The sequence below is a fragment of the Micromys minutus genome (assembly GCF_963924665.1).
Source record: "Micromys minutus genome assembly, chromosome: X".
Classification (NCBI taxonomy): Eukaryota; Metazoa; Chordata; class Mammalia; order Rodentia; family Muridae; genus Micromys; species Micromys minutus.
The window spans coordinates 18238206-18265842 of NC_137970.1; the positions used below are offsets into that span (position 1 = coordinate 18238206).

The window sequence follows — 27637 nt, forward strand, 5'->3', positions numbered from 1 at the left end:
CAGCCTGGCATGTATTTATTGAATGTTTACCAGATGTCACGAATTCCAAAGGTACAAGCTCCGTGTTAATATTTTTATGAAACGTCGTCTTCCTTTCACAGATGAGGGAGCCGTCATTAGTCTCCTCGCTGAATCTCACACATCCAATAGGCTGCCGAACTGCAGTTCAAACCCAGATGTTCTCAGTCTCGAGGCTATATTTTAAGTGACTGAATTGTGCTCTTTTTCATCTCCACCACAGCTCACCTCGACCTCTGATTATTCTTCGGACTGGAAATCTCTCTAACCTTCTTTAAAGTCTGCTACCTTTTTAAGATGATCAGTGCTGAGCGACCTTTCTCTGGCTCCAGTTATTGAGCTTCAGTGGATGTTTATAGGAAAGAAAAACCCCACCCTGAGCCAACATAGCAAACAGACAGACCCGGCACTCTGCTATGTTTAGTTTCCATTCATCTTACAGCTGGATGAAGGGGGAAAAGGAGGCAACGAACTGGCCCGTCTCCAGGCAAGATGCCAGCCTTAGCTCTTGGACAATCCTGGTTTGTGTAGGCCTCAATACCACATTCAGAGACTTCCACACCCTTCAGCATGGTCCCTCCCTCTCAAGAGAAGGGATACCTGGAAGTTTAAAAGAGGGAAGGCTTGCAGATCGGGGTCAGACATTCTGGATGAGAACAGCAGGCCCAGGCCAGAAGTGGTACCATGTCTGAATGGAGGTACCTCAGCTGGGTCAGCATTTTGCTGACCATCCTCCTAGACCTAACACTCCAGGGACCCCATGGCTCTGCCTCATCAAGCAGCAAGGTCAGTTTTAGCATGAGAGGACAAAGTCCTGGAGTTGGTGAGAAAAGTAGCTCCTTGGGTGGGAGGGGTAGAAGTTTCTCGGGGCTGAGAAGCTAGAGCTAGAAAGATAACAAGCGTTGCTGTTTGCTGACTGCCTGTCAGGCGCTGTATCACTAATTTTTATCATTGTTTCAGTTGGTCCTCTCAGCATCCCTGTAAGCCAGGATCTTTTATTATTCCCATTATTGGGAGAAGAAAACAAAGTCTCAGAGGTTAAGACAGAGGAAACAGCAGAGACAGAACTTGAACCTATGGCCAGCTGATTCTAGATTACTCGTGTCCCACTTCCCTACACTAAGCAAATGAGATGTTTGTGATGCGTGGGTGGACAGAAGGATCATAAATTCAGGGAAGACAGGGAAGAAGATGGTTATATTCCTGCTGGATGACCTTAGCATCTAAGCCTCAGTTAACATTATCTGTAAGATATAGAAAATACTGGGATTTAACACATTACACACTTTTCATGATTGCAATACATCAGTATATGTATAAAGCTCAATCCTTATGGCTGAAATCAGAAAGAGGAAAAGACTAACTATCACATTGCTTTGTAAGAATGTAGGGCCCAATGAATACGTCTACTCTGTTATATTCTAAAGCTTTGCTAAAATGTTATATTCCTTCCAAAGTGAAATCCATGGACCACTACCACCAGCAGCAGCAGCTTCAGGGAACTTGGGAGCAGGGAGAACATCGGGCTCTCCCTGCCCCAGAGTCGCTAAATCAGAGCCCATGTTTAGCCAGATTTGAGTTCATTAAAATTGGACAAGCTCTTGTCCTAAGGTGCTTTGATTTGGGATTTTCTATGAACATTTAGTTCTGAGATTCTGCTTGCTGCAGTGTCGGGCAGGTTCACAGATGTCACTTTCTCTCGAGTCACATCAGTTTCTCCTCCTGCAGCCTGAAACCAGCCTGAGAACCTTGAGATCCTGAGTGCCTGCCCATCTGGGCCCAAAATGGACTCTCTCCAACTCACTCCAACTCTCTTGTATTCTCTCTCAGTTGTTGATGACAAGCTACTCCGTACGTTCCACTGTGGTGTCTCGATATGCACACACTTTGGTCACCTCTGTCCTTGTCAATCCACATGATGAAGCCCATGAAGCCATCTTTGACCTGAATCTACCCCGAATTGCATTTATCTCCAATTTCACAATGTAAGTCTGCTTTCAAACTTACTGTTTCATTCATTCGATCTTGTTAAGAGGATGAATTATAAAAGCAGGCATCTTGACTTTGAACCCTGCTTCTGCCAGCTGTGTGATTCAGGATAAGCTACCTAACTTCGGAGTCTTATTTCACACATCTGTAAAATGCAGGTAAAATTAAAAACCACTTGCAAGGATTAAATGAATTAAACTGTGTAGAAACCTATGCTAACACGACTGTGTGGCATATGATAAATAACTGATAAAAATTAGGATTTTGCAAAGAAAAAAAAACCCCAGCAAACCTTTTCCTGATACTAAAGGCATGACTCACACAGCGCTGGCTAGATATGGTGGAAAGATGGGCTGCACAGTCTCTGCTCTCAGTCTGCTGCCTAACGGGGAGCACACACACACACACACACACACACACACACACACACACACACACACTCACACACAAAGGAACTGGGTGATTTCAAAAGAACACTCCAGGAGGAAAGAGAAAACTGATTGCAAAAAGGCAGGAACCACAAGGCCCAGCCAGAGATGGTGCTCAGTTCTGAGCTCCCATCAGTGGAGGGAAGCCTTGAGAAAATGACACATGAACTAAAGCTTAAATTATGAAATGTTCACTAGCCAAGCACTATGGATGCAGGCCTGGAAAAATCAAGGCAAAAGAATTAGGACACAAATGTTCCCTCACGAGAAGAAAGTACATGTGCTTCTATGTCACAGAAGTGTAGGGGACAGGCAGGAGGTAGAAGAGTGGTCAGAATGAGACTTGAGAGGTAGGAAAAGACTAGGCACTTAGGGTATTCCAATGTGAAAACAAGCACATGGAACACACACACACATATGTGTGCACCCACCCTCACACTACTATACTATAGAACAGATATTATACTATGAGAAATATACATGGAAGTCATCAAAGAATAATGAAAACTATAAATAGAACACCAATATTCTCCCATCCCCCTTTGAATTGTCCCCAGGGACATGTGCACCCCACTTTAGAGATAGCTGGACCCCTTAGTGGAGAAACATGGCAATGTGGTAAGCAAGGAGTGACAATCAGAAATCAGGGGTAGGCTGGAAGAGCCAGCCAAGAATCTGGGAAGCAGAGAAGGGTCCTGTACTAGAACAAGGAACATGAACATGACGGTGGAATTTGAGAGACCATTGGCAGGACAAAGAACCTGTTTATGGTGGAAGTATGAATGGGCAGCATCTCGCTTTTTTTTTCCAGTTTTGTTTGGTTAGGTGACAGGCAATGGATGAGATGATGAATGAGGGAAGAGATGCAGATGAAAGAACTCTTAGTCTGAGTGAGGAAAAGACTTCTGGGGTTGGGGATATAGCTCAGTCAAATGTTTGCCTAATATACCAAAAAAATCTTTGGTCCAGTTCCCAGTACCACATAAATGGCCACTGTGGCACACACCTGTCATACCAGCTCTAGGGAGGTGGAAGCAAGATCAGAAACTCAGAAATTCATGGTTATCATCACAGATGCACACACACACACACATATGCATATTTGTTTAGTACCAGCCTTGGCTACATGAAATCCTCCATCAAGGGGACAAAAGAAGAGGGAACTTCTATCTTGAAGTGGAGACACTCTTAGAGTTAGATTAGGGAGTCCAACCCAAATAGAATTTCTGCTTTTGCTTGGTCATTGTCACCCCTGTGATGGAGAAGGCTCCTGTGCTATACACAGTCTTTACAGTCCTAAGCCCATGCCATGCCATCAAGAATCTCCTGGCCTTGCCTTGAGAGTGGGTAGGTTGTGAAGAGGTGATTGAGGTGAAGTCAGGATAGGGAAGAAGAACTGACCGTAATGGAAGGGCACTTCCCTGCAACAGGATTTCCAAATTGGTAAGACTTGAAGGAACCAAGCTCCTTGCAAGTAGGAGACCAAAAGAACCAAATACGAGAACAAAAGTAGTCCCCAAATAAACAAGTCCCAGGTATGATACAGAGTGTGGGGGCGACCTGAGAGGTTGGCAGTCAGGTGATATAAAGACCAAGCAATGGACAGAATGTGGGTTCATTTCAATAGGAAACAAAAAAAAAACAGCAAAAGGATTTATTTTAAAAAAAAAATAAGCAAAGCAGGCTGGAGAAATGTCCCTGGGCAGACTTTGTGGAAAGTATGCTGGCTGGAGGCAGCACACACACACAGAGGCCCCAGTGTGCTACTGCCAGAGCCGCTCCACCCTACCACCCCACCCCCAGAGAGACCTTGAGGCCCAGCCAGCACTGTCCACCCCCACACTAGCCAAGCTTCAGCAATACTGTTTCAGCTGCCTTGAAACACCCCTGCCAGCTGTATATCTTCCCCTAGCATTCCTGGAAGCTGCTACTATCTGTGCCCTAGCTCCTCCATTTCTGAAATGGAGATCACTGTTCTTACCTTCCAGAGAGGTATATTAATGTTCTCTAGGACACCACATTCTCACAGCTCAAAGGTAGCTCAGACCTATCTGTTCCTTCCCAATGTGAGCTTTATCCAACACTTTTACATTCCTTGTTGCCATGCGAGCTCATTGGGTCTTGAGTTCAAAGCCCTGGATCAGATTCTCTTGCTGTTTTTCTCTTTGATTCACTATTCCATGAAATGAGCTCTGACTTTTCTCTCTGTCCTTCTTGGTGGCCCATTATGAAATGATCGAGTGAGTGCTTCATTCTAGGCATGAGCAGCAAACAAGGAAGGTATTTCTTTATCCTCAAGGAGCTCACAGTCTCCTAGAGAAGACAAGACATGGGAAACATAAATGCATGTGTATCAGTTTGTCTATGAGAAGTGTTAGCAAAGAAAAGAAGCAAGGAGAGCAAAGGAGACAGAGGTTGAGTAGAGGTACTAGTCTAGAGCTATCACAGATCAACTGACTTTAGACAGAGACCCAGTGAGTGCTGTGAATACTTACAAAGATCTGAAAGACAAACATTCTAGGCAAAAGGAAGCATAATCACCAAGGCTTTGGGGCAAGAGTGTGCTGAACAAGTTTTAAAAATAAAAAAGCAAGGAACACTGTACAAAGCAGCTAAAACTACAGACAACCTAAGGATCTAATTGCTGAATGGATACCTTAAATGTACCATAAAAAGAAAGGAAGTCCTGTTACTTGTGACTGCATAAATGCACCAGGTCTATGCCTCAAATCCCAGCATAGAAAAGGCTATGGTTAGAATATTGGGACCTCAAGCCCGTTTGGACCACACACCAAAACCATATCACAACAAACAAACAAACAAACAAACAAACCGGTTTTGTTTTAATCCTAGTTTTAAGCTAGCTGAAGTTCCTCATGCCTATAATACCAGTTTTGGAAAGTGGAGGCAGATAGTGGGAGTTCAAGGCCAGCCTGAAATAGAACAAAACCTGGTCTCCAAAACAAACAAAACCCTCTCAAATAGTGGTTAGAGAGCTTACTTGCACCTAAGAGTACTGTCCGCTCTCCCAGAGGACCTGAGTCCAATTCCCAGCATCCACATGGCAGTTCACAACCATCTGTTATGCTAGTTCCAGGGGATCAGACACCCTCCTTGGCATAGTCAGGTACCAAGCATGTATATAACATAGTCATATACCAAAGCAAAACATGCATACATATAAAATAAAATAATAAGTTAAAAAAAGTTTCAAACCCTCAATAACTGCCAAGTGGATGGAAGGGGAGGTCACTATGCTAAGTGAAATATGCCAGACACAGAAAGGCAAATACCACGTGATATCACTCACACGATATATACATGTATATTTTACACAACCTATACATGTGTCACATGGATATCATTAGTATCTACAACTTTTATGGGTTTGTGTGTGTGTGTGTGTGTGTGTGTGTGTGTGTGTGTGTGTGTGTTTCCATGTGTTGTGGAATCTAGATTGTTAGTTTTGTGAATTTGGGGGTGGAATGATGATTCTCAAAGACTGGCAGGAGTAAGGGATGGGGAAGAGATGGGGAAAGCTATTCACAACTAAATAGGAATGACAAGCTTTAGGGTGCTGTTGTCAATGACTGTGACAATTGGGCATTGTATACTTCTTAGGCTAAAAGAAAGAATTTAAAAATTTTAAAAATGATAAATGTTTGAGAATATACAATTCTATATGGATTTAAACATTACACAAGGTACACATGTATCACATGGATATCATTAGTACGTACAACTTTTGTTTTTTTATATACATGTAAATGTATATTGCATGCTTACATGTGTTGTGGCATCTAGAGGTTAACTTCAAGTGTCTCTCAGGTACCATGCATTGTGGTATGTGTGTGTGTGTGTGTGTGTGTTTGTGTGCGCGCGCACACGCATCGATGCACACACTCGCATACACACACAAGTATGCATACAAGTAACAAGTTCTCTCACCAGCCTGGAACCCACCAAAAAGCTGGCCAGTGAGCCCCAAAAATCAACTTCTGTCAATCTCCCCAATTCTGACAGTCCAAGAGTGCCTCACAATCTACAAACTGTCCTCCTTTCCCCCTTAATTTAACTTTTTATTGACTATTTGTAGATTTTCCATCATGCACCCCAATCCCACTCATTTCCACGTCCCTTCAGACCTTCCCTCTGCTCCCAAAAGAAAAAAAAATCTACATCCTGGAAGCTGTGTGTGACAGTGTGTCCCACACTATACCCTTTTGTCCATACTTCTTTGCTTGCAAATGTTCATTGCAGTGACTCATCGGTCTGGTCAAGGCCCTTGGCTTCTGCTATACCATTAATACTAGATCCTCACTGGGACTCCTCTTGGATATCCTGTTGTTGCTCTGTTGTCATGGAGATCCTGCAGCATTGGATCTGTGGGACCAGCCTCTTCCTATGCTCCAACAGTTCATAGATGGGGTCGATGTTGGGATGGTAACAACTAAAACCCGTGGATCTGGGCCTGGGTTGTAGCTGAGTTGGTCAGCTGGCTAGCTCTCCCACACCCACAATACCTAACAAACTCTCCTGCATCACCCTGGGCTAGCTCACCCAAGGCCTGCAGGAGCCAGCAAGGGACAGAGCCAGCTCTCCCACTCTCATTCCCTCAGCACTAATGAGCTCACATCAGGGACAGCTGTATTGTGCTGCCCACGCAAGGTACAGGGCCGAGTCTCCTGAATGTTGCAGCTAGTGAAGGGCAGGGCCTTGTCTATTTAAACATGAATATGGGGGATTAAACTCAGGTCTTTGTACTTGCAAGGTAAGCTTTTTACCTTATATACTTTTATGTATACGTTAAAAATAATTTTAATTTCTAAAGTTATAGAGAGATAGAGGCAAGAATATTAAGTTTACTTTTGAGCTTCAGAATAAGCCGTACTCAAACAAAAACAAAACAAAAAAAGTGAAGGATTTTAAAAAAAGGCAGGAAGAACATGCTACCTAGTGTGTTCAAGGCTAGCTCTGTCTCAAAAAGCTGTTGCTATAAGCCAGCCTGGTCTACATAGTAAGTTCAGGCCAGCCAATGGTACGTGAAAGACCCCGTGTCTACCAAACAAAGACTAATAGGTATTTCTATTGCTATGAGATCAATTGGTAAAGAGCAAGAGCTTAAAATAGAGCCCCGTTAGTAGGTGTGATAAACAGTTCTTTTGTTAACTTAACATAAGCTAGACACATTTGGGAAGATGGAACCTCAACTGAGAAAATGCCATCAGATTGGCCTGTAAGCACAGATGTGGGTCATTTTCTTGATTCATGATTGATATGGAAGGGCCCAGACCTTTGTAGGTGGTACCATGCCCAGGGTAATGGTCCTGGGTTCTATTTAAAAAAAAAAGAGCAGGCTGAGAAAGCTGTGGGGTAACAAGCCAATAAGCAGCACCCCTCCATGGCCTCTGCATCAGCTCCTGCCTTCAGGTTCCTGCCCTTCTTGAATTCCTGCCCTCACTGCACTTATTGATAGAGCGTGACCTGAGATTTGTAAGCTGAAATTAATCCCTGTTTTTTTCCACTTTCATCATTTCTTAGTTGTCTGTAGTTCTTTGTATAAGGTTGAGGACTCACAGCCTTTCCTCCTTCCATGTTAAAATATCTACTAGTTTCTTCCTTGTTAGGGTCATGTTTAGTCATGTTTTTGAGACTTTGTGGATATAGTTTCTCTGACACCCTAGGAGACACAATCTCACAACAAACTTCATGTTCCTCTGACTATTAAAATGTTTCCATCTTCTCTTCTGCAAAGATCCCTGAGCCTTAGGTATAGGAACTGGGTTGTAGATAGATCAGTTGGAAATGGGCTGCATAACTCTGTACTTTGATTGGTTGTGGTTTTCTGTAATGGACATTTGTTGCAAAGAGAAGTTTCCTTGATGAGGGGTTAGAACTACACTTATATGTTGGTATAAGGACAAATGTTTAGATTGTGTTTAGAAGTTATGCTGGCTTAGTAAAGTGGCAATTATATGTTCTCCTCCAAGATCCATCATTTCATTAGCTCTTGTAGTTTTCAGGTGGTCTTTGTCGTGGGTCATAGGAATCATAGCTAGGTAGGACTACTGGTTGTTTCCCTCCTTTAGAAACTTATAGTGTACAATCAGGGAAAATAGTGTACGTTCAGGGAAGGGCCATTCTGGTCAGAGTTCTTTTTTAAGGTTTATGTTCTTTGAGGCTGACATTTTTTTATTGACTGGTTATTTTATTTATTTACATTTCAAATGTTGTCACTCTTCCCAGTCTCCTCTCCAGAAACCCCCCTTTCCATCACCCCTCCCCTTTGCCTCTGAAGTGCCCACAGACAGGGGACTGGTATATCTGTCCTCTGAGAGGCTCTGCTAGCACCTGTCTAATACAGATGCAGACCCTCACAGTCAACCACCAGACTGAGCATGGGGACACAAGAGTCACTGACAATTTTTAACCATTATACCGTTCACAATATTATTTACCTAATGTGTTTTCTTTAAAAAGACATGCTTTTTTAGATTATTATTTATATCCCAAGCAGCAGTGCCTGAGAGTTAATTAAATTGTGTGTGTGTGTGTGTGTGTGTGTGTGTGTGTGTGTGTGATTAAATTGGCTATCTTGGCCTGGAACTCAGTAACCTTGAATTTTTCATCCTAAGTGCTGGGATTCTATGTCTGCACCACCAGGCTAAGCTTGATGTGTTTTATTAAAAAAAAATAAATGTTATAGCAAATATGCAACAATTACAATAAACACGTTCAGCTATGTTACACCTAAAATGTTTGTGTGTTAAAAGGCACACATTCGCCAATACTTTAAGAAACACAAAACTGCAATGCAACCCTGGTATCCCACACACTGTGTGGTTTCCCTTTCCACAGTTGACAAACAGACTTCAGGAGAACATCACCACCTCTTTTATCTTACTCTCACCAACATTAATTGCTCCCACACTATTTTGAGTTTAATGACACTATTTTGTTCTTGCTTTTCCCATGCCCCTTCTCCTCTCTTTTATTACTGTCTGGTTTTAACCATCATTTTTCTTTGTCTGACTTGGCTATCCCTTCTTTTTCTGTGCCCCATCAGGACCATCAACGATAAAATCTATGTTGCAGAAATCAAGGAAAAATATCAGGCAAAGAAAATGTATGAGAAAGCCTATCAGCAAGGAAAGACGGCTGCTCATGTGGGCATCAGGTAATTCTCCATCTCATCTAAAATGTGATTAAGTTATCTTAGCTGTATTACCAGGAAAGGTAAACCTTCTCTCTGGGCTTCATACTCTACTTCTGTAAATGAAGAAAATGATTTCTACTTCATAGAATTTATGTTAAGATTATGTGAGTCAGTAAAAACCAAAGCCTGTAACAGTAGATGTTTAATTAAGTGGGGGGGGGGGTTACTTCCCTAATTCTAGCTTCTGCTAGCAAGATGGGGCTTATTGGTGCTTTAGGGGAAGATTATATACATGTGAGTTTTTCTGTCCTCTTTTTATTTTTAATATGATATTTAATTTATTTTTTGAGACTTCCATATATGTATGCAATGTAATTTGATCATATCCAACTCCTCATATACTCCTGTAATTCCTCTCCCTCCCAACTTCATATCGTTTCCTTTTTGTTCTTTAAGTGGTCAGTGTTCAGTTGGAAAATGAGTGGGGGGATACTCACTGGAGCATGACCATCTTCCAAATAAAGATGACTTTCCCTCACCCACAGAAACTATAACCGCCATGGTAATTATAACCACTATGGGTTTATGAGTACAAAAGCCAAAGCCACATGGTATGGACAGAAAATATTACCCCTTCCCATTCTTTAGGTTTTGCATTCTTTTCGACCCCTATTCCGTGATGTTACCTGGGCATCAGAGTGGGTGGCACAGATGTCTTATTTAGGGCTGATTCACTTATTCTTAACATTTTGATCAGTTTTGAGTCTCTAACTAACCAAAAAGAAGATTTCTGATTAAAGTTGAGACTATTTTGACAACATGTCCATTTAATAACACGATAACAATAGGTTCTTTCTTGGGGCCGTGACCTCCTTATCCAGAGACTTTTGACTAGGTGTTTTGATATCAGGCATGAAATTCTTCCTATGAAGCATGCCTCAAATCTAATCAGAGAGTAATTGATTACCCCTAGAACACTCACACCACTACTACACAGCTTGCCTGGTAAGCAGATACTACAATATGCTAGGTACAGCTCTGGGAAAGACAAATGATATATCTTCTCTCTAAGTACCCTGGATAATACCTTCCATTTGATCAGTTCAAGATTGATTTTTCTATTTCTTGCAACCAAAGTGTGTGACAAATTCAGCAGTAGGGTTTATCTGTCTTTCTATAATGGGCAACACAGAGAGATGGTAATAGCCTATGTTATTTGGGGGTTTCTGAGGCCTCCTTGAACAGCAATTCCCAAGGAGGAGAACTACAGGACATATTAGAATTTTAGTTTTATAACATGTGACTTCTGGGAGTAGCATTACCAACTACGTAGAATAGGGTGCTTCCATTAAAACTCCTTTTAAAAAATGATATTTTAAATTGGCTAACAAAGTCATAGCTTTCCATAAGGCCTTTTAATACACTGTTAATTTTGGTTAATCCATACCCTCATCTCCCCAATATTCCAACTCTCATCAGCATTTAAAACTTTAGATACCAGTATTTCCCCCAATTCCTTCTACTCATCCCATTAAGGCTCGTGCTCCTCCCCACACTCATGGGTCTTTTCTGGCTTCCTGAATTCTTCAGACACTTTAAATTAAATATGGATATCTACAAATTTGATTTAGGACCCACGTGTGAGAGGTAAAAGATAGTATCTGTCATTCTGACCTGGGTTAACAAGTGAAATTTGTCTAGATTGACTTTTATTTCTTAAATGACTTCCATTCACCTGGTACTATTTTTTTATTGATTCCCCTCAGCTTCTAAGAGTTTTATCTTTCAGGAATACATATGTTAGATTTTGGCCTTATAAACAAGCTGAGTTTAACACAAGGATCAGGCAGGTTTAGGGGACTATTTAAAGGTAGAGAGGCATTGTTTGCATACATCAAAAACTCCTTCTGTTAAATCAGGATTCAGATTTTTATCAACCACCTTTCCAGAAGAGAGAGAGCTACCTTTGAGATCATTTTTCAGGTAGAAAGTCCAGGAGATGGGATGAGGGAGGAGGAGAGGCTGCTTAGCAGATGCCTGCATGATTAACTGTGGCCCAGAGAATTCTTTGAGACCTTAAGGTAAACGGAGTGGGTTAGGAGAAGCATGCCATCTAACTGTTCCCTACACCACAGGAGATCCAACACCTTTCCTATCCATTTCTACTTTTTGCCCAGGGACAGGGAATCAGAAAAATTTCGAATCTCCACTAGGCTGGCAGCAGGTGCAAAGGTAACCTTTGCCCTGGCCTATGAAGAACTGCTACAGCGACACCAGGGCCAGTACCAGTTGGTGGTAAGCCTGAGACCTGGACAGTTGGTGAAGAAGCTGAACATAGAAATCACTGTGTCTGAGAGGGCAGGCATCGCCTATGTGCACATACCTCCACTAAGGACCAACCAAGTGTGCGCCAACAACCAAACAAGTATGTGGACAGTAATATGAGATGTCAAAGATACTGCCATTTTTTAAATAGAGATCTTGGACATTCTGCTGGACAGTAATATCCCTCTACGAATTTCCTTCTGAAATCAGAGGCAAGAGGGCTTGCTTAGAGTTCAAGATATTTAGAGTTCGATATCTGCCCAATTCTTGAAGTTAATATGAACTTGGCATGGGATAGAAGCTTCTCAAAGTACAGAATCAATTATTAAAAAATATTAACAAACATGGCATGGTGGCACATAGCTTTGATTCTAGCTCTCAGGAGACAGAAGCAGGTACCTATGTGAGTTCAAAACCAGCTTAGTCTACATAGTGACTTCCAGATCAGCCAGAGCGAAACAATTGAGACTTAATATTTTAAAAAAGAAAGACAAAAAAGAAGAAGAAATTTTTAACAGGTAAATCATGACATAATGTATTAACCATGTTGAAGGATGTAGAAGTCATGGGGGAGGAGTCCTGCTTTTCCCTAAATGACCACAAATTAGGGGAAGAAAAGCAGAAATGTAGGGCAGGTAATTCTGGGAGGTCATGCAGAACAGAAAAGAATCCTGGCTTAGTGCCAAATCCATCTGTAGAATTTGGACAGGAGAACCGACTACAGTGCAATGTGGATATAATCTTAAGAAAACACAGAATCCAGTACCTCATCCCCCCAGAGCCTTCTGCAATAGACTTGGGTTAGGACCACAAATTGCCATATTTAATGAGGCTCAAGTGACCTTTATATCAAGCAAAGCTGGGGAAACACTAAAGCAATTTAAACACTTTGCTGAGAGTTGAGTGGGTAGGAACAGGGAAATTACATAGCTCAAGAGGCTATCCTGGCAGAGATTTTCAGCACTAGAGGGTCTGGCTGATGAGAACCTGCCCAGCCAGAAAGACAGCATGGGGTAAGCTGGGTTAAAAGGCCAGATATGATGCTGCCATAAATAGGGCTATATGCTTCCCTTTGTTGAACTGTCAAATGAAAGAGAGGAATCGATGACCTAGGACCACAAGGACATGTTGATTTTCCAGAGCTAAGGAAGGAGTTTAGGTCATTGCTCATGTCAGGTGATCACTATCTTAGAAAGTTATACCCTGGCTTAGTTAGGGGTCCTAATGCTGTGATGAGACACCATAACTACAGAAAGTCATTAAGGAAAATTTGAAATTAGGGTTAGCTTACAGCTTCAGAGGTTCAGTCCATTATTACCATAGCAAAGCATGTGGGCATGCAAGCAGACATAGTGCTGAAGCAGTAATTAGGAGTAATACATCTTCAGGTAAGACAGCAATGGACCCCGCCCCAAGTGATACTAATGCTCAAAGAAGTGCACACCTATTCAAAGTAGGCCTTGACTCAAAATAGTGTCACCTTCTATGGGCCAGACACTCTGAAGGTCTTTCTTTAAAAACTCCCTCACACCCTAAAACCAATTCAAAAAAAACAAGAACATATTTTTTTCATGTGTTGAAGCATCCTAATTAATACTGGTGATGGTGGTAACAATTCTCTTCATTTGATACTCACAAAGTTCCAGATGTTCCAAATGATGTTTTCCTGAAGCCCAAACTGAATTCGTAGGACAGACCACAATGATCCAGGAGCCACTGGCACTCTTATGCTGTGACTATGGAGACCAGAGCTCACAGAAAGACAACTGGCCCATTCACACAGGACACTATCAGGGACATGGGCCCAGGGGGCAGCTGAATCTAGAGCCTGCATACTTGAGCCCAAAGCTATAAATGGCAGCTCCCTCCCCCTTCTCCTTAAAGATTAAAACAGAGGATAGAAGTAGTCCTGTGGGGATAAAACAAAACAAAGAGGACTGGAAGGAAGGAAGCCCAGGGAATGTATGTGACCAGGCCCTCAGAGCAAGGGGCTCAGTTTGCCCCTAAGCTTCCTGACAGCTGGGGCAGGAAAGGGGACTGAGCTGAATTCCCAAGTCTCTATGTTCTAGAGAAAGTGAGGCTCTGGGACATTTCTAAGTAGACACATGTCTTAGACTAAAAATTCCAGAAGACTTGATCTTGACACCAGTTGAGCAAAAGTCCTGAACCAAGGGTTGGCAGTGATTTCAGGAGATTCAAGAAGGCTCTTTCAGAGACACCATTATGAGTGACAGGGGGGAAAAAGGGAAGAAAAGCCAGCAGTGGTGTCTCAGAGAAGAACGCTACTAGCCTGCCCTGTCTCACAGCAAGGAGAGGAGGAGCCCATCCCTGCCACTGTGTCTGTCTGTCCTCTCCACCCACTACACTGGTCTCAGGAGAAGGAGACTGTGGCTCCCTGTGGTTCTGAGAGTCCTGCAGAGACAGACCTTGGGTAGGGTGGGAAGTGAGGCAGGGAGAGGTTGTGAGTGAAGAACAGCCCCTCGACCTCATGGTGTTGGGAGCTGAGGGAGAGCTAGGTCTGGTAGACAGGGTGTGATGAATGGGGCAGGGCAGGAGTCGACCCAGGGGCCTGTGACAGGTGTCAGTGGGGAGGCAGGAAGTCATCCCAGGCCAGTGGGGCAGCAGTAAGGACATGCTGGACAAGAGGAGCAGCCAGGAGTGCCAGGGGACCCAGGTCTCCTCCTCCCCATACATTGCCTATCTGACTGTTCCCATTTGTGGCTTTTCTCTCTGCTGAGCCCTCCTTGCCTCCTGAATACCCACACAGGTGAGGGTGACTTGCCCCCATCCACCAGGATACAGAGGGGAGAGACCTGTGTCCAAATCACCTTCTCCCCAACACTGCAAGACCAGTCTGCCTTCTCCAGCTCAGGCATCATGGCCGACTTCACCATCCACTATGATGTGGTCATGGAAGACATCATTGGAGATGTGCAGGTACCTGGACCCCAGAGCCACAGAATTCTTGGGCAAACATTCACCGGGACCTGAGACATGCTCTAGGCAATAGGTGGTGTTCCTCTGTGTGTTTCTAGAGATATTTGAGAGCTACCATCCTGGGTCAAGGCATGTGACTTCCCTCCTTGGTATCCATGTACTCACTGCACAGTTAGAGACCCTGAACACGAGGACTTGCATCAGGGCTGAACAGAGTCACTGAGTTGTGTCAGTAAGCAGTCCCTTTGCAGAGCAAGGTATTGCTGAGTAATTGGGCCACATGCTTTCTGTATGTCTCACCCTGTCTGCTACTCCTTGACTTTCTTATTTGGTTGGCTTCTGAACACTTGATCCCTGTCCTAAGGCCTGGACAGGAAGTGTGTCAACTCTGAGTCTGAACACCCCTGGAGGACAGGAGAGAACCAGTGCTCCAATAGAGGATGGAGCTCTGACCCAAGACCCCAGGCTTGCTCATGAGGTTAGGCAAAGAGTGAGAGGTCAGCTCCCAGAGGATCTTTCTTGCCTCCCTGCAATTCTCTGCACACAAAGCACCCTGCTGAAAGTCTCCAGGCCACCAAACACTTGTCCCCACAACTGCCTGAGCCAGTCCCATAGGGCACAGGAGCATTGATTTGCTCAGTCTCATTGTACACTGGGTGTGTCTCCCTCTCCCTCCTTCACTGTTCTCCTTCTCCACCCTAGTCCCTGGTAACCCCCTTCCTGTCTGCATCCCTCCACATCTGACACAGTGTTCTCTCTACCCCACCTCACACAGTGCTGGGAGCAGGCCAGCTCCTTCATCTGTATCTTGACGTATCCATCAGGCAAACTCTTCAGGCCGAGGGCCCAACTCACTGCCCCTGGAAACTCAGAAAGAATAGCCTCAGCCCCCAATCTCCCACACTTAGTTCCTGGTTGTGAAGGAGACATAGCCACACTGTCATCACGTCACATAAACTGCAGGCGCTGTGCCTATCAGTATGTGAGTGGTTCTAGGCAAGGGGGTGTCTTTTGGGATGGTCTTCCTGAAAGAGCTGACAGGGAACACCCTGTGGCACAGTGGGTAGTTCTTGCCTGGAGTGAAGGGAAAGACACAGGGTGTTGTGGGGAGAAGGCAGCCTAAGCAGACTGAAGGCAAGGATACATCTGGAGAATCCTGGCAGTTGTGACTGTTGCAAAGAGACAGCGTGGAAGGCCTGTACCAAGACAAGGAACCTGACAGTGAGCAAGTCAATGCTGGAAACGTGGCTGGTTTGAGGTGAAGAGATCAGACAGCCTGACCTTAAACTCAGGGTACCCAGCCCCTAATTCCTCAGGATGGAGCCCTTCTTGAGCACATGAACCCCTCTCGAAATCAAGGTGCGTTGTGCAAGCCTGTGTCATTTGTTGACCTTCTGAGCTCTCCTGGCCTGACACTATGGGGTGACTGAGTTTTTGGGCTACGGGAAGCTGCTGGACAGCCTTGAACCCAGAACATAGGCTAGTCACAGGACTGCTTAGAACGGATCAGGCACTGGTGGGCACACCTGCCTTCCCCACGGACACAAGGTACACAGGGCCTTCAAGGTCTCTGCTCATGGCTTGGCAGTGGCAGGAGGGGTGAGTGACAGAAACCTTGGGGGAAACGGGACAGGGAGCAAGGATTGTGGGAACAGCCCTCCCATTCCATGTGAACTAACTCAGAGGCAGCGATGGAGGGAAAAGCATTTCCTCTTCCCATTCCTCTCTCCTCTGGAAAAGGGGGGACCTCACTGTGTGACTGAGAGCACTCAGCAGCCAACACTGCTATTCCTGGGCAGCCCCAGGCCTTCCTTAGGCCTCAAGCTGTAAGCTCAGGGACAGCTTCGACCTTTAGGCAGCCTGGACCTCCCTGGCTGGAGAGGACACTGGTCCTGAGGGGCCTCCTGGCCCATCTCCTTCTCTTCCCTCCACTGACCCAGCCCTCAGGCTCTGCAGAGGCAAAGATGGGAGTGGGGGCAGGGGACCAACAGCCAATCACATCAGGACAGCCCAAGGCCTCTGCACCTGGTGCTAACCAATCCCTTCTGCACACACAGCTCTGTTGGCCTCTGCTTCCTCCTCCCCTCCCTGCTCTGCCCAGCAACAGCAGAGAGGAGAGTTTAGGAGGAGAAGGAGGCCCTGCAAGCTCCCAGCCCTTGGCAGCAATGAGCTGGGCCCCCGGCTCACTCTGTCGAGGGAGGTTATAACAATACTTTCCGTTCCTGGAGCCCAGACAAACGTCCCCTGGGACCCTCAAGCCTGTGCAAGTCAGGCTGCCTCGTGGACAGGAACTCACATATTCCAAAGATGCTGACCCTTGTAGGCCTGGGCCCCAAACTAGTCTCTTTCACTCTGCTCCTCTGGGCAAGACCCAGGATGAAGGTCTGCAGAGCAGGGGTTCATTTCTGCCGTGCACATAAACACAGAGCCAACAGACACAAGTAGGGAGAGCGAGCTGGCCTGGGCAGGAAAGAGCAGGGCATCATGCAGGAGAGGGAGAGGGGCCTGATTAGGACTGGCTCTCACCAGGCTTCTTGGCTCCCCTTCTTTTCATCCAGGTCTATGGTGGCTATTTTATTCATTACTTTGGCCCCAGAGGCCTCCAGCCAATAGAGAAGAATGTGGTCTTTGTTATTGATGTGAGTGGCTCCATGTTTGGAACTAAGTTGCAACAGGTAACAAGGACTTTGCTTGCTTCCTCGGAAATCTGTAAACTAGTTCCCCCTTTGACACCATAAAATGTTAGTTCCTTTTAAAAACCTTACTGCTCTTTTCTCAAGGTGTCTTACAATTAATAACCAAGGCTGGCCTCAGTCTCATATATAGCTGAATATGACCTTGACCTTTTGATCCTCTTGCTTTTACCTTCTGAGTTATTCGATTCTAGATATGCATAAGGATGCCCAGTGTATGTGGTGCTGGAGACTGAATATTGGCCTTTGTGAATGCTAAGGTAAACTCTGTACTAACTGAGCTATATTGCCAGCCCTTACCACTTCTTCGGCTGTCTTAGAACTCATAGCCCTACCACTTCAGCCTCCTGAGTGTTTTTATAGGCATGCATCCCCCATATGTGGCTCTATTGAAAATGTGTTGGTGATAATCTCAATTCTGTACTATCTAATACAATAGCCACTGGCCTCATGTGGTAATTGAACATTTGAAATGTGACTTTTGCAAATTGAGAGCTGATATTTTTTTCTGTATTGAACAGTCAACTTCTAGGCCTACCATAAAGCCCAGCAAACATTTAGTCCTGACACCCTCAACTCACTGAAAGGAGAGGTCAAATGTTGTTTTTAAAGAAAAAAAGCTTTTGGGAAAAACCTTCCAAGTTCATGGGGCTCTATTTTTCGTCTTATCCCTTTTACCCTTTCCCCGCAGACTAAAAAGGCCATGGACACGATTCTCAGTGATCTGCAAGCCAGTGACTCCTTCAACATCATTACCTTTTCTGACACAGTTAACATCTGGAAAGCTGGAGGCTCAATCCAGGCCACTGCCCAGAATGTCCACAATGCCAAAAACTACGTGAGTCGCATGGAAGCAAATGGTTGTAAGTGTAAGATTTACTTCCAAGAATTTGTTCTGGTTCTGATTATTGTTCAATCCTGTCCCAAATGATCACAGAATTCTCCACGATCTACTGCCTCTGTCATCTAAGCCATCTTTCCCCCTGGTTCTGTCTTTGGGTGGCTGTCATTTGACCAGAGAATAAAACAACCCTGCCTCCCTTCCGCCCCCGCACCCTACTCCCTGGGAAAGAATGGTCTGAAACAGGGAGTGATAAAAAACAAGGACATATGGGCCCCACTATCAGGTCACGTGAGCCAGGGTGAAAGTGAAGGAGTTAAGGATGGATAAGCAGTGGGAACATCTCAGCGTGAGAAAAGATAACTTGGGAAGGATGAGCCTGGGAGTGTGTCTCTAGTGGGGGTAAGAAATGGCCTGAGATCGTGGTCTCACAGTCTGCTCCCCGATTAGGGACGGACATCAATGCAGCTCTGCTGGCAGCTGCTTCAGTGCTGCACCATAGCAACCAGGAGCCTGGACAGGGCCGTGGTGTGGGGCAGATTCCTCTTATCATGTTCCTGACAGATGGGGAGCCCACAGCCGGTGAGACAACTCCCAGTGTGATCCTTTCAAACGTCCGTCAGGCACTGGCCCACAGGGTATCTCTTTTCAGTTTGGCCTTTGGAGATGATGCTGACTTCTCACTGCTGCGTCGTTTGTCCCTGGAGAACCAGGGAGAAGCAAGACGCATATATGAGGATGCTGATGCAGCCCAGCAACTAGAGGGCCTCTATGCGGAGATTTCCAGGCCTCTCCTAGCAGATGTGCACCTAAACTACTTGGGTGGCTTGGTTGGGGCCTCCTCTGGGGCCCATTTCCCTAACTATTTTTGTGGCTCAGAGCTGGTGGTGGCTGGCAAGGTGCAGCCGGGTGAGCAGAAACTGGGCATCCACTTGGCAGCCCGTGGCCCAAATGGTCATCTTCTTGTGGCCCATCATAGTGAAGAAGCCACCAACAGCAGCCAGAAAGCCTTTGGTTGCCCAGGGAAACCTGCCCTCAATGTGGCCCACTTTATCCGACGCCTGTGGGCCTATGTCACTATTGGTGAGCTGCTGAAGGCGCGTTTCCAAACCAGGGACACCACAACTCGCCGTCTGCTGGCTGCCAAAGCCCTCAACCTATCCCTTGAATACAACTTTGTCACACCCCTGACTTCACTGGTTGTGGTGCACCTCGAGAAGACCAGTGAGGAAGCCATGACCCAGCCATCCAGTACAGCAAAGACAAGCACAGTCACACCCTCATCCAGCGACAGGCTTGGACTAGGAACAAGTACCACTCAATCAGCCTCAGTTCTCAAGATCTCTTCCAAATCAAGACCCACAAAACCAACCTCAATTATTACTTCCCCTACAATGAAGGTGCCCAGTTCCAAAGAGCTAGGGACACTAGGTCGGTGGTCCAGTAGCCTCACAACTTCAGTACAACCAAAGCCCCAAATTCCAGCCCAAGATTCCAGCACCTTGGCACTGCCAACTTTCAAAATGAAACCTCTTGCCCATGTGCCTTCACATTCTAATGACCCCTTGCCTCGGAAGCCCAGTACTTCAACACACCAGAATCCTGACGTCACCTCACTGGTTAATCCTAGGACACATATCCTGCCTTTGAATCTTGTGAGCCCTTCCCAGCCCAAAGGTGGCACCATGAAACATTTTAATCCGTTTACTCCTTTCAAACTCCCTGCTTCACCAGATGCCCACCCTATACCAGATGCCCCATCATACCTTCAACCTGTATCACAGTCACCCCAAAGCCTGCCACAGCCCAAATCTATCTCCACATTTCAGATACCCAAATACCCATTACACCTCAGCTCCAAAGATCTTGCTCCCAAGGTTCCCCCAAATTTACCACATCCCAAACCATGGAATGTCTTACCCAAAGCTCCTAAAATCCCTTCATCTCAGCAAACTTCTCCTAGTTTGCTACTTTCCATGTCCAGAACACCAACTCCCTACAGCACCCAAATCCCACTGCCTGCCAGACCCAGACCACCAGTTCCTCAGAGCCTCAGCACCTTCTCAAACACACTCTCTAGTTCCACACATCCCAGTAGTACTGTGGCTACCTCTATTCCTGGGGAACCCCTCCCTTCTCCCTTTACCCCAACTCTGACCCATCTGCTACCCACTGCAAGACTCTGGCATCAGCAAGACCTGCTGCTAGGACCCAAGAACACCAGGCAAGTTCTGGGACCATCTCTACTGGGGATTCCAGTAATGGCCCTACCCAACAGCTATGTTCCTATACAAGAAGGCAGCTCCCCTAAACCACCCAATCTTGCTGCCTTCCAGCACTCTCTCGGAAGCCACGAGTCTTCACCTCCTCTCAGAGTCAGTGGAAGAGTCCACGTTCGTGGAGTCCTTGAACCCACCCGTCTTCTATACCTTCCTTGCTCCTGACAAAGATGGTGAGTGTTGCTGGCAAGAAGCCAGGCCAGAGTGGGGCGTATGCACATGGAGAGAGCAGGAGCTGAGAGGAGATGAGGTATGCACGGATTCTAGTAAGGCTCCAGAAGCTTCCTTTGTTGCTTTGGGACTTTGGACTAGTTAACATTTCTAGACCTCCGTACCTAGGCACAGAATTAGAAGCCTTGGCAAATAAGACTGAAAAGGCTAAACGGAAGCAAACTGGCCCAACTAAAGTTGACATTTGTCTTGTTAAAAGAGAGAATGGTTGCTGACTCCCAAGCACAGGAGGAATGTGGTAATATAAATTGGAGCATCACTAGGTAAGGCAGGTCTTCTTGTTCTGTGCTCTGTGAACAGCCCCACTTAATAAATGTTGTGGAAAATAATGGCAATTCCCAGTACATCTCCAAAGACTATTAAGTACTATTTTCCAGCTTTCCCTATGCACAGGTACTTCTCTTCATTTTGTATGTCTAAGCCAGCACTGAATGTCCCATGAGAGACTATGGTTATATGCATTTTATTCACAGGGAAACGGAAGCACAGAGAAGTGAACCAACTTGTTTAATGTCACACAGCTAATCAGAGACTAAAACCCAGGCATTCTGGTCCGAAAAGAAATGGGTTTCTGCCACTTCACTAAACTGCTTTCTTGAAAGAAGAGGAATCTCTTGAGTTACTTTATAGCATAGGGTTAGAAAGGGCAAAAGGCAGCAATAATAGGGACATGATTTGGGGCAACATCATTGGCCTTGTCCCTCACTTCCCCCAATACCCAACCCACCTCTGAATCCTGGTGCTTTTATCTCTCTATTTCCCAAACCCACCGACTTCCCACAATCTCAGATGCCAACATTACAAATCAGACAAATACTACCATCTTATTTGCCTCCTCATGAGTCACCTTGTTTGTGATAAGCAAGCTCATGCCCCTTTCCTACATAGTGCTCCTTAGGATTTCTCATCACGCCTGGAATAAAGTTCAAAGTTTTCATTATGGCCTGCAAAGGCCTGCATAGTAAGCCCTGTACCATGGCTAACTTTACCTTCTCCCACATCTTTATCCACTCTCTGAACTCTAGACTCTGGTTTCTTCCTCTCTCCTCACACTGGGCCCTCCCCAGTCATCATTCAGGTACTTCCAACTACTGTTTCTTCTTGATGCTCACCTGGCCTGCCCTTTCTATAGTCCTCATTCCTTCCCTACTCATACCTCTCCAGCCTGTGCTTTGGATCTCAGACCAGCTTCCTTGCCCATCCTCTTCCACAGGCCACTTCAGGCATGTATGACACCCTTGATCGGTCCAAGTTTTATTTTGTATAGCATCCACCACCATTGATAATGATAACTATGCTAATTTGCCAGGGGAGAAACCACAGCTGTCTTTCTCACTATCTTATCCTGATGCGTAAGCAGTGCCTGGATGGATGGATGAATGAGTGAATGAGCAGATGAATGTATAGGTGCTGTGAGAAAGAAATTTGAACCTGAACTTTCAAAAGGCTGTGGCAAATATAGACATGAGCAGGTCAGTTTTCATAGCCACTGGAAAGTCTCCCAGTTAGAAGGAAAGAAGGAGCAGATGTGGGGGTCACAGAATCCTGGCACTTGGAGACTGCAGCATTAGAGTAGTTGGAGGCAAGCCTGGGCTGCACAGTGACATTACCCATCTTCTCTTTGATGCAGGCGTAGGAAGGATTCATTTGATTTGTGTTTGGCAGGAAGTTCACTCTGGGATGGCAATTCTGAGAGGATCCTGGGAATTGCTGAACATGACATAGACTCTGAGGAAAGTTCTAAGGAGCTGGAAAAAGGTAAACAAGGGACTCTTCTGGCCAAGGCTCCTCTAAGCCCTTGTTTCTACTCAGTGGCATCTGGAACTCTCATTGACAGTGTGGGGGCAATTTAAATCAACACTTACTGGAGAATTGGTTTTCTCCAATGCAGTCTCACTGAGTATATCAGCCACACCTTAGGGCATGTCTGATGTTTATGATGAACTCAGTGGTGTTTTTTTTAGAATTTTGGTCTCATGTCTCTTTGTCTGGACAGTTTATCTTATGCCATTTAGTTTTCATTTTCATTTTTTTTTGCAATTTTTTGTTTCTTTCTTTGCTTTTGAGAGAGAGCATAAAATCAGGCATGTAGGGAGGTGAAAAGGTTCTTGGAGGAATTGGAAGGGGGGAACATGACAAAACATCTGATTTTTTTCAATTAACAAAAAGACAACATCCATTCCGTTCTTCCATGTTCCTGTGCTGTAACAGACTGTGGAAACATGGGTAATTTATAAGGAAGAGATGTTTATTCATCTCAGAATTCTGGACTCTGCTCTGCTTGAGTGGCTGCAACTCCCAAGACTCTCCTTGATGGTAGGAATGCTGCAGAATCTCAAAGCAGGGAGAGTCATCACTCAGCAAGACAGAGCAAGACAACCAAAGTGGGGCAGGGGTCTGGGGGCTTTTAGAACATTGCTCTCTAATATCCATCAATCCATCAGTTGATCTGGCCTTGAAGGATAACTAGAAATTGACTCGACTAAGAAAATAATAAGAGGAAAATGTCCAAATAGCAAAACAATCAAACAACCCAACAATAACAAAAAAAAAAAAAAAAAAAAAAAAAAAAAACAGGAAGAAGCGACAATGAGCAGGTACTCATAAGAACCATCAGTTCAGGGTCAAGTCTGATGGTCATGTGTGATTCCAACACTCTAGAGGTTGAGGGAAGGAGTATTGGGAGTTCAAGTCTAGCCTGGGTTATATATATTGAAACCCTGGCTCAAAGAACAAACAATAGCAAATAAGTCAGTTCACTGGGATAGAATAGAGCATTAAAAAATTGGAAAATAAATTTCATAAAAGATTTAAATACTGACCTCAGGAGTTTGGTTTCTACCTAAGACCAAGAATCTCAAGGATCACAGGGTTGTTGGGGATGTTGTAAATCAGTTCCTTACCAATTCATGTCCCCAATTCTTTTGCAGGCACATGGCCAGGCATCTTCACCTTCTCGTCCTCTGGTAATCCATTCACCCCCACCTCTTGAGCACTGGGACTGACACTGGGTGCTCTCTCTCCCCCCCTCCTTCTCTTCCTCCCCATCCCCCTTCTCTCTTTCCTTTTTCTCACTCTCACTCTTAGAAAATAGACATAACCCTTGTCATTCCCCTCTTCTCCTTTCTCCCATTTCTTCAAGACTCATAATATCAGAGTTATCTCCTGCCTTACAGTGGATGGGGACCCCCACTTTGTGATTCACATTCCTCACTCAGACGAGAAGATCTGCTTCACACTGGATGGGCGCCCAGGGGACCTCCTGAAACTCATAGAGGATCCTAAGGCAGGTAAGAACCCCAAAGACGCCATTTCCACACAAGACCACAGCTGAGTGTTCTCCTGTCAACAACCCTAGACACATAACACTTTATTATATGTATTTTAGAGTATAAAATAATGGCATACCTGAGGCAGTACTTTATAAAGAGTTTGTGTTGGCTTGCAGTTCTGGAAGGCCTCAGGGCTTCTAGAGTATGTGTATGCATATATTTAACACATATATTATAATATGTGCATAATACATATACATTATGTAAGTATTTATATTAAAATACATTCTCCATGTATTTATATACTTTGTAACATATAAAACATATAATTATATATAGTACCTTGTAATGTATAGTAATATACAGTAATAAACAAGAATGCATATGAAACAAACATATGACTCACAGACATATGTAACTCCAGTCCCAGGGGATCTAACACCCTCTTCTGACCTCCATGGGCACCAGACATGCACATGATGCACATACAGACATATATTCATACATACATACATACATACATATATATATATACATACATCCACACATACAGTAAAAATATAATGTATAAATACACATAAATAATATACAAATACATATGAATAACATAAAATAAATCTAAACCCAGACATAATGGTATACCCCTTTAATTCTAACACTCAGGAGGCAGAATCAGGAGGATTCTTTATGATTTCAAGGCTAGCTTGATCTACATAGTGAGTACCAGGACAGCCAAAGATACACTGTAAGATGCTGTCTCAAAAACTAATTGATTAATTTTAAAAGAAAGCAAGCACAGTCATAAAACTAAGATAGTCAGAGATACATACCAGGATATGTGGTAAATTATTTTGACATTCCACATAGCCATAAATATGCAAATATGTACTACACAGTAACCCATACACATCAACAATTCAGAAAGCTCTGATGTTTCCAGATTCATCCCAAACTCCAGGAATCAAATACAGACAACATATTTTCTCTACCCCATCAGACACATGAAATATACTAGTGCACAGAAATAGTCACTTGACATACACTGACATGCACCCTAGATGCATGCATACTGACACTTTTTATACATGTTGGCATATCCTGCAAACAACCAGGCATACAAAATATACAGTACCACACCAAGACATAGAACACCAACATATCCAGAGGCACATATGATCATACAATCAAAAATACATATTGAAACATGCCATCTTCTTCAAACATGTAGATGCACACTGACTTTCCCAGTGATACTCATCAGAATATAACCAAAGACACAGATTTACACAGCAGTGGGCAAACATTCACATATATATATGTAAATAACCACATTAGGGTAAGCATGTGCATAAAGCTTGGGGCAAACCATGGTGAAAGCATTTCCACATAAGAGCTAACACTTTAACCACAAACCTGAATGATGTCATCTAGACCCTGAGACCTCACACTTGCCTGTGCTTTAGGTTACCATGGGCACAGTGGAGTGAAATTCTGTGCTCTAGACCTGCATCTCCCCTTGCAGGGCTGCATGTGAGTGGACAGTTGCTTGGAGCACCATCAAGACCAGGTCATAAGAACCAGACCCGGACATATTTTCATATCATCACAATCGCTTCTGATAAACCCCGGGCCTACACTATTACAATAAGTCGCAGTTCTATATCTGTGCAAGGTGAGGGCACCTTGAACTTACCCTGGAACCAACCTGCCCTAGTGAAGAAACCACAATTGGAGCTCCGTGTGGCTTCTGCAGCCTATCTCACCCTCAGCCTTGGGCGCCACCTCAAATTCCTCATCCTTCGTCACCAGTACAGACACCCAAGCCCTCTTCAGCTACCCCATTTGGGTTTCTATGTAGTCAATGGCTCAGGCCTCAGCCCTTCAGCTCGTGGCCTGGTGGGTAAGTGATGCTGAGGTAGAGAGGAACCAGGGGGTACTTGTTCTAACAGAAATCTCTTTTCTTTTTTCTTTCTTTCTTATTTTTGTGTGTATGAATATTTTGCCTGCATGTATGTTTGTGCACCACTTGTATTCTGAGTAGCCCTGGAGGCCAAAAGAGAGCCTCAGCTTCCTTGAAACTAGAGTTAAAGAACTCTGTAAGTCCATGTGGTACTGGCAAGCAAACTCTGAACCTCACTAAGGAGAGCAAGTGCTCTTAACCTCTGAGCCTTCTCCCCAGCCCAGAAACCTTCTAGAATGAAGGTCTAGTGGGTCATTCACATTCATTAACCCTAACTTGGAAGAAAAAAGACAGGCAGACATAGAAGACTGTTTACAAGAAGGAGTGAGTGCAAGTCAGGGAGCTGCACAGAAATATTTTCCCAGCCTCAGAGCTCTTTGTCTGGCCTCAGTGGGAAGGGATGTGCCTAGTCCTGAAGTGACTTGATGTAGGGGGTGGGAGTTGGGGAGAGGGAGAGTAGTGGTGCTGATGCCTAGATGAGGGCTCCCCTTTTCCAAAGGAGAAGGGGGGAGAAATGGGGGAAGAATCTGCATGAGGTGGTACTGGGAGGAGAGAGGGGGCTGATATTGGGATGTAAAATGAATAAATAAACTTAATAAAAATTAAAAACAACAACAGAAAAGGAAAGACCTCTGGGATGAGGGAGGGCATTGCATCTGGCAGGCAAGCAAGAGTGTACAGGAAAGGAATGGCGATAGCAGGGAGCTGGAGCTGAATGTCAAGGTGAGGAATTTGACCTTATCTCAAAGGCACCAGAGGATTCATGAAAGGTTCTAAACAGAGAAAAGACATAACAAGGTCTTGGTGCTTTAAAGTACCATCTGAATTGCTAGGCTCCTGTGAAAGTGGACTGTGGGTGCCTAGACTATAAGTCAGAAGACCCTGGCAGCACCTGAGGCCAGTGATAGTAGATTGGATAGATATCTTCACCTCCCTGTGGCTCCTTGAATCTCTTCTTCCCCTATATATCCCAGTTTTCTCCAAGCCTAGCTGCTCTCTTTATCTCTGCTATCTTTGACTCTCCACTCTGTGCCACACCCCTGTCCCATCTGGCTTATTGGTGCTTCCCCCAGTGTCTATCCTCTCCCCTCTTGTAGGCCTGACACTCTAACCCTGCCACCTTCCTTCTAGATTCCCTGCTCATAGGCCTCCCTAGAGACCTAATTGGTGATACATCTTCTCTCCCCCAGGACAGTTTCAACACACAGACATCCGGCTGGTAACAGGACCAGCTGGGTCTTATTTACAGAAGCACCATGGCTTGGACGTGCCAGTGGTACTAGGCAAGAGGCTGCTGAAAGAGTCACCAAGGCTGCTTCCCCGCTGGACTTCATGCTGGCTGGTGAAACGCTCTCATGTGGAATGGCTGCTGGGTCAGCCCTACCTTGCCTATGTTCTGTGATGGTTCCTGAACCCAGAGATCCAGAGGCTGTGGCCTAGAGTCAGCCATGGCATAGGCCTGGGTACATGGGGGTACATATAAAGGATGCATATGCATGTGCTAAGGG

At 44.8% G+C, this 27637-nt stretch overlaps 2 protein-coding genes across 2 annotated transcripts in view; one reads left to right on the top strand and one right to left on the bottom strand.

The window, feature by feature from the left end:
• The window catches only part of MAGED2 (MAGE family member D2), a 62864-nt gene that overhangs the window by 18417 nt on the left and 16810 nt on the right, over window positions 1–27637 (bottom strand). The gene's annotated exons all lie outside the window — the stretch shown is intronic.
• Window positions 703–27531, top strand: ITIH6 (inter-alpha-trypsin inhibitor heavy chain family member 6; the record flags this gene model as incomplete). The annotated part of the gene is made up of 14 exons (XM_080909727.1): window positions 703–804; window positions 1849–2003; window positions 9502–9612; window positions 11769–12016; window positions 14684–14853; window positions 17412–17528; window positions 18238–18409; window positions 18838–20611; window positions 20724–20839; window positions 22563–22655; window positions 23828–23863; window positions 24074–24187; window positions 25692–26069; window positions 27320–27531. The coding sequence occupies 14 exons, from the start codon at window positions 703–705 to the stop codon at window positions 27529–27531; spliced, it is 3798 nt and encodes a 1265-aa protein (XP_080765853.1).